The sequence below is a fragment of the Arabidopsis lyrata genome, assembly GCF_000004255.2.
Source record: "Arabidopsis lyrata subsp. lyrata unplaced genomic scaffold ARALYscaffold_5, whole genome shotgun sequence".
Taxonomy (NCBI): Eukaryota; Viridiplantae; Streptophyta; class Magnoliopsida; order Brassicales; family Brassicaceae; genus Arabidopsis; species Arabidopsis lyrata.
Window position 1 is genome coordinate 18,816,086 of NW_003302551.1, and position 12,561 is coordinate 18,828,646.

Genomic DNA, 12,561 nt, shown 5'->3' on the forward strand with positions numbered 1-12,561 from the left:
GCAGTTTATCTCGGCTCGCTTCGAAGGATTCTGCGAGAAATGGGGAATTCGCCTCAGCAAATCTACGCCTCGCTACCCTCAGGGAAACGGTCAAGCCGAAGCAGCCAACAAGACGATTCTCGACGGAATAAAAAAACACCTCGACGCGAAGAAAGGCCGCTGGGCCGACGAATTGGAAGGAGTGTTATGGTCACACAGAACCACGCCGCGGCGGGCCACGGGAGAAACACCTTTCGCCCTTGTCTACGGCACGGAGTGTGTGATTCCCACCGAAGCCGAGATCCCGGGACTGAGAAGACGTTTTCTCCCCGAGCAGGAAAATTCCAACACTCAGATGATGCTGGACGAGCTGGACTTAATTGACGAGAGAAGAGATTCAGCTTTGATCCGTATGCAGAACTATCAGAATGCAACGGCTCGGTACTATAATTCTCACGTGAAGCATCGCCGCTTCCACGAAGGAGAGCTCGTACTGCGCAAAGTTTTCCAGAATACCGCCGAGCAGAACGCAGGTAAGCTCGGCGCGAATTGGGAAGGACCTTACACGATCGCAAAGGTAGTCCGTCCCGGCGTCTACGAACTCATCAACATGAACGGCAAAGCGGTACCTAGATCCTGGAACGCAATGCATCTAAGGAAATATTACCGCTAAAAACCTAAGGTACGCATGTACTTGAACTACGGGGTGGCTTGATCCCTGAAAAGGGTCCGTAGGCAGCTCGTCCTCGGACGAGTTCAGCTACCCCCCCTAATTAAAAAAGGGGGGAGTGGGTCCGTATGCATATATACTCCCACTAAATTTTTCAAATTCTCTAAGTTTTTACTCTTCAGATTGTCAATCTTATCCACCTCGGATATTTTAACGGTCGTCTTATCGACCTATAAAGCTGAAAGTTCGTTCGGACGATGGCCATGTCCTCGGACGGAAAAAAGCTCTTTTCACCTCCTTGGTTACAGCGCGCTATATAAACAGTCGAGACGATTCGGTCGGAGATATCTTGCCATAAAGAAATTGTCTTCAGAAAACCCAGTTGACTTCGACACTGGTACCCCAGTTCGCTTCTAAGCACTGGCATCGACTATATCAGCTCGGGTCTCAACCGATAAAGATTAGTCACATATAACCAAAGCCCAGTTACCTTAACACTGGTAAACGATCTTTTTCACTTTTCAGTTCGGAAGTTGAAATGGTTCGGGAGAAATTAACTTTTTGTGGTCACACTTACAAAAACCCAGTTATCTTAACACTGGTTCACTATTCCTAATTACGTTGACATCGGAGCCGAAACTCCTTTACCAAAATCCAATTACGTTGACATTGGTGTATAATTCGGTTCGGAAGTTAATACTATTGGGAAGTTAAAAACGGCTCGACAGGCATGTCATGAACCCAATTACTCAACACTGGTATCGAATTCAAGAAATATGCATTTAGATGGATAAAGCCATCCAGGCGTAAGTTTCACAAACAACAAAACAGAAGAAAAAGGAGTTTTAGAGACGCCTCGGGCTTATTCGTCTCGCTCTTCGGCATGCGTCGCCGCAGGATCCAGGAACGTTCCTGCTTGATCGGTAACTCCGATCTCGATCACGTCGCCTTCCACCGACCTATTTCCGAGGCTATCATGAGCGGAGTCGGGTAAAACCGGAGGAACCTTCAAAGTTCTGAGCAGTTCAACCGCAAGCCGAGAATACTCCGCTTCGGCATCCCCGAACTCTTCTTTCCATGCCTCTACCTCCTTCTTCTCATCCTCGATCGACTTTCCCCCTTCGAGCTCGGCGATCAGCTCGGCGTTTGCTTTGGCCTGGGAGAAGTACATATAACGATCGGCAACTTGGTCAAACTGTTCCAGTTTCGCCTCGATCGTCCCGATCTGCTTGGCAAACTCCTCAGTAACCGCCCTTTTCGCAGCTTTCCTGGCTCGAGCTACCTCGACCTCCCGAAGAGATTTCTCCTCGGCGAGCAGGCGTTTGAGGCGCTCGACCTCTGCTTCGGCTTTTTGCCGAATTCGAGCGTTCTCCTTGGCCTCTTTCCGCCTCGCCTCTTGTTCAGCTGCGACAAGGGCCTCCGCATTTTCTCTCGCCGAAGTCGCCTCGGCTATTCTCCTCTCCGACTCCGCACGGGCTATTTCAAGCCGCTCGTTGGCAACTTCATGCTGACGGTTCGCCGATTCGTAAGAACGAACCAGCGTGTTCATTGAGGAGAAAGCCTGGGGATAAAATAACAAGTTAGGAACGGAAGAGAAATCAAAACAAGAGGCTCAACAAAAAATCATTACCTTCAGAAAGTTAGCCGAAGTCTCGGCGTATCTCTCCGCCTCGGCCAGATTCTCAGGGGACGTCAGCAACGGCCACGCGCACGAAGCAACAAGATTGGCCGAAGCCATCTTGTCCTTGTAGATCGGTCGAGAGCTGCCATGGTCGCTCTTCGACCTTTTCCTCCTATCGGCAGAATGTTCGCCCCGAGGACGCTTTCCTTTAGACTTGGCCTGTCTACCAGCAGCCAAGCCAACCACCACCTCGGTGTGTTCGACCTCGGGAGCCTGAACTCCACGGTCCCCAGCTGGGACATCGTCGACCGCTTCGGGAGGAACCGAAGCAACCGCTCGTTCAACCCCAGATCGTTCGGGGCTCTTAACCGCTTCGGGCCTGCCAGCTGCCTCCGGAAGATCGGACGCCTCGGGCCCTCTGGACCCCTCGCTCAAAGGTCTGAAGGCCGCCTCGAGAGCTCTTTTCTGCTCGGCCGCTTCCCTCTCGGCAGCCTTTTTCTCCCTTAGTGTCATTTTCGCCTTTTGCATCTCCATGTAGCCGCTTAGTCTGTGATCCGAAGAAGATGACGAGGACGAACAGGACACGCCTCGGAGTAATCTCAACGCTTTCTCAACTCTTTTAAGCGTGAAATGTTTGGTCCAGTTGCACTTCCGCGAAGCTAACTCCTCGTGAATTTCTAGAAGGTCTTCGGGGATAAGCTCGAGGAACGCCGGGTTACGATCTGGAAGCGAAAACGAAACCGGTTAGAATAAATCGATCAAATCGCAAAATAAAAAAAAAAAAAAAAAAAAAAAAAAAAAAAAAAAAAAACGCTTCGGGTAAACTACCGATTGTGCCCCATTTCGCAACAATTTTATCAAGGCACCCCTCGGGGACGGAGTCCTCGTCAATCGCGACGAAGAAGAAATGATCGGTGTATTTCTCGTCCTTGCTCGGGAACCCGCCAATGATCTTTTTATTCTTGCTCGGCGAGATGTAGTACCTTTCCAAAGGACCCGGGCTACGACGAACCTCCAGGAAATTCCTTAGATGCCCAAGGGATAAAACTTTATCCGCCTCGAAACTCCTAACTAAAATCCCGATTAGATGCCGCAGTCCGCGGGTTGAGATCTGGGCCAACGCAATCTTGTATGACCACAAATACTCAACGATCAGCCTCGGGAGAGGGAACCAGAGGAAACAAAAACTGAAAAATCCCTCGTACAGCGTGAAGAACCCCTCGGGAGGATTATCGGCTCGTTCACTCGGAGTCGGAAGCCTCATCGTGACTCCTTCGCTGAAACCAAACCGAGCTCTCAATTCTCTGAGAGAGTCCTCAGTGGATAGCGTAGAACCAGGGGGATCGGGCCTTTTTACTTTTCTGGCTCGCTTCGTCTTCAGCTGCAAAGCCTTAGCCGCCTGCATCCTGGCCTGAAGCATTCTCGCCTCTGCATCGGAATCATAGGAAATCGCCTCGGCCTTTACAGGGAGCGAAGACGGCTCGGGCGCCTTTGGCCTACAGGAGCCCCCAGCTTCGTCCTTAGACGGTGGATGCGCTCTCCCCGTAATTAAAGTCGCCTCGGGGTCATCAGGAAGGTCCTCATCCCGAGCCACATTCGCTATTGTATCTTCCCGAGCCATGAATCGGCTCGGATCTTGGTCCATAGGTGACGACATCGATTCACTATCGCAGTTCCGCTCGGAGCAATTCGTGAAACTGGCCTCGGCTCCTTCCGAGGGACTGCTCCAGACCATCTTCCTTTCGTGAACAGGAATGTTTCTGCCTCGGGACAAATCACTCGAATCGGAGAGTGACATCTTCGGCTCGGGTGAATTAAAAAGAACCGGAAAAACAAGATTCGAAATCGGAAAAACCAAATCTAAGATCTGGCACGGCGGAGGGATAACGGAAAATAAAGCAAAGCCAGAGGAAATTAAAGAGATCAAGATCAGAGAGAAAAGAAGCGAACCTTAGAAATTTTCCTTGCAGATTGCGAAATGAGAAGATGAAGCAAGAGTCGGATATTTATAGGTTGCTTCGGCGCGTCGGGTACATGCCAGTTAAATAATGTTTCGCATCCGCCCAAATCTCAGGCGCGTCGGGAGCGCGTGACCAACACTAAATTGCTTCACATCCGCACGGGTCTCGGGAATCAGCAGAAGACTCTTCCACTTCTCGAGGTAGAATCTCAACCGTCACACGCGTTAGGAGAAGATGAAGCGTCAAAGAGATTTGAATCGTCAAGAACGCTAATTACCGAATGACGCTTCGCGAAATTTTCAAAGGATGGGCTCGGAACAAGGTTTAAAACGGCTCGGATTAACAGTCGTGAAGCTCATCGGTCGCTCTTCGAACCAACGAGCTGGGGGGCTAACTGTTGGGGTCGGATTTCATCCCATAGCACCGAGCCGAACTTCGAACGCCTCAGGGAACTTCTGAAGACACCTCGGTGGAAACTGTCATTCGCCTCGGGACAAACTGCCATTCACCTCGGGTCGGACTGTCATTCACCTCGGGTCAGATTGCCACTCGCCTCGGGTCATCGCATCGATCACCTCGGGGAACACCCATAGTCTGCTCGGGATCTGTCAGCAGGCTTGTGAACCCGAGCCGGCTCCCCTCAAGTGACCGAGCCGGTTCACTTCGTGAAACCGAGCCGTTTTGTGTCGAGACCCCCCGAGCTGGATCTTTCTGTGAACCCGAGCCGCCTTCCCTCGGGAGCCTAGGTCACGCCTCTCTTGTCCCCGAGCCGGTTGCACAAGTTCTCCGAGGCGAAGTCTTCGTCATCGCCCGAAGCAAAGACTTAGTAAATATTCTCCTCTAAAGTTATCATTTCCAAGCAAGTTATCATTTCCGAAAAAGAAGGATCATTTCCGATAAACTCGGAAATGATAAGGAAGAATCGCGAAGGATCAACTCAAATCAGGAAATTTTCCGGAAAACTCCGAAGAATAAGGAAATTGTCCTAATCCGCGATATTCTGGCCGACTTCAAGATAAATGGAAATCTTCCGAGAATATCGCTGGAGAGGCGGTTTATCATCCCTATATAAAGAGACTCAAGGCTCAAGCAAAAGGGGAGGCAAGATCGCTCTAGAAATTACACTACGCAAAGCTCTCACAGCACAAACACTTTTTCTTTTATGATCAAACTCTTGTACGATCAAAATCGTCTTTTCATTAATAATATCAAGAACACCATCTTTGGTATCAATCGTTTCTGTTGTTCTTTGAGGATTCACGATTATCGTATCCCTAAAATAAAACCCTAGACAAATCTTGATTGTGTTAGTTTCGACTTCCACAGAACAGGGTATAAGGAATCAAAGAGGAGAAAGATCAGCGGTTAGAGATTTTACCTTCTCAGACGAAGACAGAGATTCCTTAAGAAAAAAGCTCTGAAGGAAACTTCTTTGATACGACGAACACTGACCTGACTTGACTAATGGTACATGTCATAGAGTTGGGCCGAAGAGGCCGGCCCAGTAAAAAAATCTAAAAAACTCTTTTAGCGTTTTGTTATACCGACACGTTGTTCAACAAGCGGAGCACTAAACGGCACACTGTGTGTATTTGAGAGGAGTTAGAAACGGCACCAAGCTTGCTAAAAATCCTACATCGGTATATATGCCAAAGAAGGATACAATCAAAACTCGGACTAATCTTTTTTTTTTTTGCCAATAAACTCGGACTAATCTATGTCATCATTTAGTCAAAATCAGCTTGTAGAACTTGCCATAGACTTAAAAACTTTTAAATAAAATATTTGAAATTATTAATAGTCCATGGAAGTTCTACAATAAAATTTTGACCACTAAATGTTGGTCTATAGAAATTAAGCTATGAATCTTAATATAAAGTCTCAATTCGGAAAACATAATATCCTTTCTTGGAATGAAAGGTTCCTTTTGAACAGAATTAGAAATGATAGATAGAGGCGGTTGAGAACTTCTCTTTCATATATTTCCTCTTAAGTTTTCATTACATCACAGTGTCCTTTTTATAATGAATACAAGGTGATGCAGTCTAAACCCTAATGCTGACAGCTGTCAGTCTTGACAGTCGTCACCGGATCCAAGGCATTCAAATTTGTTCTCCAAAGGTATCAAATCCGTTGAATCCGTACGTCCTGCTTTTGCTTTGTTTGGCTGAGCGATGACTGCAGTTTTGTCTCTGTTCACAGGTGGATATGACCGTTGCTGATGATCAATATTCAAAGGCTGCGTATTGGGCTTGGGCTTCATTTCCAGTGGCCCAGTTTCCTTCTTTGTTAAAACTGCGTCGTTTTGTGTCTTGAATGTTTCTTGGTTTGCAACGGTCGAGTTCTCACTGATACCTTTTAGGACTCCACAATTATATTAGAACTTTTGATTAGTCCTTTTGGATAATCTCTTAACAGTTTCATCATCATCACTTACTCTGTTATTCTTCCATATTGAAAACCGCAGGCGGATTAAGACGAATTAGCAGAGACCAATACGTAGTTGAGGATGAATTAATTACTTAGGAATTAGGGTGATAAAAGCAGGCTTGAACTTGGATTGGTTGCGTCAGAGGAGGCGTCACTTGTTTCTTGATCTTACTTATTCACCAAGAAACTCAAATCTCTTAATTTTCTCAAGTTAAAAATAGGATATGTATGTACATGTTTCTTAACTCTACCTAAAAAGGAAGTTATTAAAATGAGGAAAACTGAAATAAAAAGACTAGAAGTAGAAAACACTATTTCTGATTAAATAGTGGAGAAGACTCATATTAAGAAGCACAACTTCATCTTAAAATCTTAGTCAAACAATATCAATGAAGCCGAAGCTGCAGCTTTCTCTTTCTCCAGGTCGGCTTCAAGTTCTGTCACTGCCAGCTTTCGCTTCTTGACCTGTTTCTCGAGTTCTCTGATCCGTGTGTCGTAATCTATCTGCTTTTCCAAAGCCTGATCCAACTTATGACTCAACCAATCCAAGTTCAAGCCTGCTTTTACCAGATCAGTAAGCGTATTGTCTGCTTTGTTCATGTCTTCTACGGTGAGGTCCTTAGGAGATTTGCAGAGTGTCTTGATTAGGTCAAGAAGAGCATGCATGTAAGCATTCTTGATATGTTGATTCTTTAAATTGAAATTCGACGTGAGATCTGGATGTTTCTCAAAGATTGCATTCACCTGATCAACCTATGATGACGAAGAAGAAGAAAAAATGTCAAATCGAGTTTATCTCAAATATTGAAACAAGAGTTTTATTACCTGCGAATCAAGAACCTGAAAGCCGTTTACTTCGATATTTACATTATCTTTGTTCTGAAAATCTTCAGAGGAATCATCACTAAAGTACTCTTCAACTTGTGATGCATTTAACGTGTCAATAATTTCATGAACTTCAACTTCAGCAATAATCGTGAGCTCCCCATTCAACAAGAACCCACCATTTATGTTATGAAGGTTGACTACGGGAATCATGTCTCTAAAACCGCAAATCTTTGTGTTCTCATCAAACCAGCGCCATCCTTCTGTAACAATATTTCAACATATAACAAGAATATGTTACTTCTTAACTATGAATTTGACTTAGCCAGTGATCATGATCACAATTCACAACCAAATAGTGCATATGATTTTACTTATGTACGGAATATTTCTCAGAAATATGATTGACTATAGTGAAGTGATATTCCACGTATCTTCTCCAGCCACAAGGAAATAGTTCCAAATTAACTTCCAGAAACAGAGAAAAGTAACCAATAGGGTTTCCATTGGGATGAGCAACAAGACGCCTGCAAGAAAGAAATAAAGAATAACCAAATACGGTATATATAATATATGGATCATTCATGATTTGATATATATATATATATATATATATATATATATATATATATATTCATGATTTGATATATTCATATATATGGAAAAGAATCAGCATAAACCACCCAAACTCTAGAGTCCAAACAATTGCATTGCACAACATACAATTTGAATATTAAAGTATCAAACTTTATTTACATGCAGCTAGAGGAAATAATAACCTTGCAGTTGGGAGAGTTCTTCTGAAATTTGATTTACTATAGTTAGGGAAAATTTTGCATGCCTTTTCCATCCAGAAGGCAAAGACTCACAACAATCAGGAACGTCCAGATACACAGACAAAGACAAGTAACCATCAACATTGTTAACTTCTGGATAGGCAATAAGACGCCTACAAGCCAAAAAAGAAAAGAATCAGCAAGAACATCAACTTCACATAAATAGAAGAAAACAGATTCTCTTCTTCTTACCATTTGCAGCCACCAACAACGAAAATTTCAGAACGAACTTCCTGACCTTGCAGAGTGGAGACATTCTTAATCACCCAAGTGAACGTGTTATTAACTTGCTTCCCCATTGATCTAGATGAAGAGTCTTGGCAATCAAGCTACCAGAACATATATGAACCTCAAATTAGTAAGTCAAACAATCTCGAGCTACGAAACCTAAACAGAGATTACGATTCTACTATCAAAATGAAGCCTTCAAAAGTTCGAACAGCACGCGAACAACGGATAAGTGTTTACCCCTTCCTTAGAGTACAAAAGTGCAGATTTAGCCTAAATGCACATCTAAATTTGAACGCGAAGGCTTTTGCTCCGGTTTTATCTTTGCACAGGCTTTTCTAAACACAAGCTCAGTCTATTAATCCACGTATTAATAGGTTTGGTTTAGCTATTAATTGTTTGATTTTTTTTTGGTTGGATAATTTTTTAATTTTCATTTAATTATCTGGTCTAATAATCAAATTATCTTTTGTTTTTTTTCCAAAATTTGTAGTCCTCGTTTGCATTACCTTCACACACCTCTTCATACGTATAATCCCATAAACAGACCACAATAAGTTACTCTCTGTTTTTTTCCGACATTGATAAGATCAGAGCTTCACGCAACAAAACTTCAGAAACAAGGAAACAAAGGAAGCGCAGGAAGTACATGGTTTGGAAATTAACTTGCAATAAGAGACAAAGAAGTTGAAATCACAGAGCCACGAGGAAGTTCTGTGTCTTTGTAAATTGCACGAAATCGTTACAGTTTTTGCTCAGCTTGTCTTGATACAATGTCATAAATCTTTGTGTGCCACTCTGTTTCTCAGACACCTAGACAAATCAGGCCCTTTGTTCGCATAGTCCGAGGGAAAAACTATAAGAAGAACACTTAATACCGATGGATATTAAAGGCGTCATTGCTACTTCTGTTTGGTTACGACTCTTTCATGTGCCATTATTCTGTTCGGACACAAGTTCATTCTGTTAGGATATAAGTTTTTCATCAAGAAGTTCAATGATTTAAAGAAAACACCTAGAGAATCCTCACCTACTAAACATTTCTTTAAAAGTTTTGGTCACCTTCCGAAATTTTTTAAGAAAGAGGACTCTCCTTTTCAAATCAAAACACAAATGAGCAGAACCAAAAAGAGGACTCTAACTTCGAAACCAAATCGCAAACGAACAGACCTAATTAAACACCAATAATCAAAACTAAAACTCCAAGTCAACTTAAAAATTCAAGTGATCAAACGAGAAAGGAGCTCTTGCAGCCAACAACTCTGCCTTCTCCTTATCAATCTGAGCTTCCTGGTCTAAGCACTTTTCCTTCACTGGCTTAAGCAATTCTTCCATTTCTTGCCGCCGAGCCAAACAAACCACCACTTTCTTCTTCTTTTCCTTTACTTCCTCCAATTTCTTCTCCAACCAATCCATCTTAAACCCTGCATCTAGTGACCGAGATTTGTCTAGGTATTGTCCTCATATAGTATATATTTTGATACTTTTAACCCCAAAGATTTGTTAATGGTAATTTTACATATATTTAGATAGGCACATATTCGATTAGATTTAGGTGATTTTACATATTTCATATTTAGAAATAGTCAAATTCAATGATAAAGAAACACACCTACTTCTTTACAAGAAACACATTGGATTAAAGAAACCTAACGAGTCAAGAACCACAAAATGCGGAAACATCCAACCTAAGCCACTTATCTTGCAGAGTTTCAAGACGACTAACACACCAAACAGAACTATAAGAAGGAATCTGAATACTGAAGCCATTAAACAACATCATCGAACGAGAAAGGAGCTCTGGCCACAGACACATTTGCTTTCTCCTTCCCCAGCTGAGCTTCCAGGTTTGAGCACTTCAACTTCAACTCCTTCAACTCTTCCTCTATTTCATGCACCCGAGTCTCACCAGCTTCCTCGTTCTCCTTCTTTTCTGACACCTCTTCCAGTTTCTCCTCCAACCAATTTAGATTCAACCCTGCATCTGTCAAGTATGCAAGAGCAGCATCTGCGTCTGACAGATCATCCTTGGAAAGTTCCTGAGTCGACTGGCACATAGTCTTGATTAGGCTGAGAAGGACGTTCATGTAAGCTGACCTCAGATGCTGATTCTTTGGACTGAACTCTGATGCTATGTCGGGGTGTCTTTCAAATATACAGCTCACAGTTTCCACCTGAAAGTGATAGAAAGATGAATTAAGTAGAAAAAAATATATTGAGGGGGTAGTATTCCAGTTTCCCTCATATTCTGCAACTCATACATACATCATACATGTATCAAGAAACTTTTACAGTTTCATTTCTTGTTTTCACTGAATATACAAGTGTGCTTTCTGCTACTTCAGAAACAATTCACAAAACAGAGAAGCATAAATAGAACATATGTCGGTTAGAATTTTTAAGAAATTACTACACCATTCTTGATTTCATACCTGTGAAGGAAGAACTCGAAAGCCATTGACATCCATGCTTTCCTTTACTGATGAAGCTTCCTTGAGCGAATCATTAGACTCTGCACCATCATTTTCAACTACCTTGCTTAGAGCTTCGGTCGTCTCTTCAGATTCCTCTGGTACGTCATTATCGTCAACCTTGCTTAGAGATTTGGTTGTCTCTTCACATTCCTCTGGTACGTCTAATTTGCCAATAACTTCAAGAACAGATACCTCGACAATAATCTTGAGCTCTCCATTAACCAGGAAACCACCATCTTTGTCATGAAGTTTTTTAAGGGAAAACATTGATGCAAAACCCCAGTCGCAAGTACTCGCATCAAACAAATGTTCTGTTTCTGAAACAACAACGAAATAAATTCCATTTCATCATTGACTTCACTTCACATAAAATAAAGCCTCTAAACTTGCCACGAAACTTTGAAACTAGTCTTAAACCAACCCAACTCATACAACATATAAGAATTTTGAGAAAAAAAACAGTTGCAATGATTCTCCAACGCATATCAAGTAACGAGCAGTGTCTAGAAAAACAATCACCTCTAGTTAGAGAGAGTTCTTCAGAGAGTTGATTCACTACACTTAAGTGGATATCTGCGTGTCTTCTCCATCCATCAGGTAAAAATTCACCACCAGCAACGGCCAGATACAGTGACAACTTCTCAACACCATTTCCTTTAGGAAAGGCCAGAAGACGCCTTGAAGAAAATTTAGTCAATCCTCTATTTCACGAAAATAAAAACCTAAACAGATGAAATCATTAGAAAACAATTTCACTTCTTACCATTTGCAGCCATCGACGAAGAATTCATCCGAATAAATTTTTGTGGATTGCTGAGAGGAGAAATTCTTAATCACCCAAGTGAACTTGTTATCAACTTCTTTCCCCATTGTTCTCTGCAATCAAGCTACCAGAAGTGAAAACCCTAGGATTGATTTGTAAAAAATCGAGGAATCACGCAACAATTTCGAGCAACAAAACCCTAATAGAGACTCTAACACTTTGTACGACGACACTCTAAAACATCAATTTGTACGACGACACTCTTAAACATCAATTTTAACAGCTTACCATGATCAACGTAACGAGCAGGAGATTACGAAATCATAAAGATCAGTTGTTAAAAATTTCACCTTTTTAGAGAAACGCGTAGACGAAGACAGATTCCTTCAGAAACTGAATCGGTCGCAAAGCGTTAGATAAAAATCTCTAAAGGAAACTTCTTTGATACGACGAAACGAACACTGGGATAGCACCGACTGAACTGACTGGACTGGACTGGACTGATGGTTTCATTTTATTCCAAGTCATAGTGTTGGGCCAAAGAGGCCGGCCCAGTCTAAAAATCTTTAAGCGTTCACGTTTTGTTATACCGACACGTTGTTCAACCAGCGAAGCACTAAACGGCACGCGGTGTGTATCTGAGAGAAGTTAGAAACGGCATCAATAAAGCTTGCTAAAAATCCCACATCGGAATTATGACAAAGAAGGATACAATGAAAACTTGGTATAAGTAGAACTCGACTAACTCCTGCTACTAGAAGCAAATGTCATTAT

At 42.7% G+C, this 12,561-nt stretch overlaps 3 protein-coding genes across 6 annotated transcripts in view; all 3 read right to left on the bottom strand.

Annotated features, from left to right (window-relative positions):
• LOC9314271 (MATH domain and coiled-coil domain-containing protein At3g58270) overlaps nt 1-5,651 on the bottom strand; it is a 13,043-nt gene extending 7,392 nt beyond the window's left edge. The window contains exon 1 of one of the 2 annotated variants that reach the window (XM_021024919.1): nt 5,560-5,651. The gene's annotated coding sequence lies outside the window, so the exon portion shown is untranslated. The remainder of the gene's footprint in view (nt 1-5,559) is intronic. The other variant, XM_002878157.2, reaches the window with a different exon arrangement.
• Nucleotides 5,652-7,010: 1,359 nt separating this feature from the next.
• LOC9314272 (MATH domain and coiled-coil domain-containing protein At3g58280) lies at nt 7,011-8,764 on the bottom strand. The gene is made up of 4 exons (XM_002878158.2): nt 8,515-8,764; nt 8,266-8,435; nt 7,487-7,749; nt 7,011-7,414 (listed from the first exon to the last, which is right to left on the bottom strand). Exons 1-4 carry the CDS (start codon nt 8,619-8,621, stop codon nt 7,034-7,036), a joined length of 921 nt encoding a protein of 306 aa, XP_002878204.1. The 5' UTR covers nt 8,622-8,764; the 3' UTR covers nt 7,011-7,033.
• Nucleotides 8,765-10,074: 1,310 nt separating this feature from the next.
• LOC9314274 (MATH domain and coiled-coil domain-containing protein At3g58270) lies at nt 10,075-12,265 on the bottom strand. 3 transcript variants are annotated; one of them, XM_021024912.1, is made up of 5 exons: nt 12,076-12,265; nt 11,788-11,900; nt 11,544-11,701; nt 10,983-11,335; nt 10,075-10,724 (listed from the first exon to the last, which is right to left on the bottom strand). In XM_021024912.1, exons 1-5 carry the CDS (start codon nt 12,076-12,078, stop codon nt 10,320-10,322), a joined length of 1,032 nt encoding a protein of 343 aa, XP_020880571.1. In that variant the 5' UTR covers nt 12,079-12,265; the 3' UTR covers nt 10,075-10,319. The 3 variants fall into 3 exon arrangements, with proteins under 3 accessions (XP_020880571.1, XP_020880572.1, XP_020880570.1); XM_021024913.1 differs by having other exon boundaries at nt 10,983-11,341; nt 12,138-12,263; XM_021024911.1 differs by having other exon boundaries at nt 10,983-11,341; nt 12,076-12,263.
• Between the last annotated feature and the right edge of the window lie 296 nt (nt 12,266-12,561).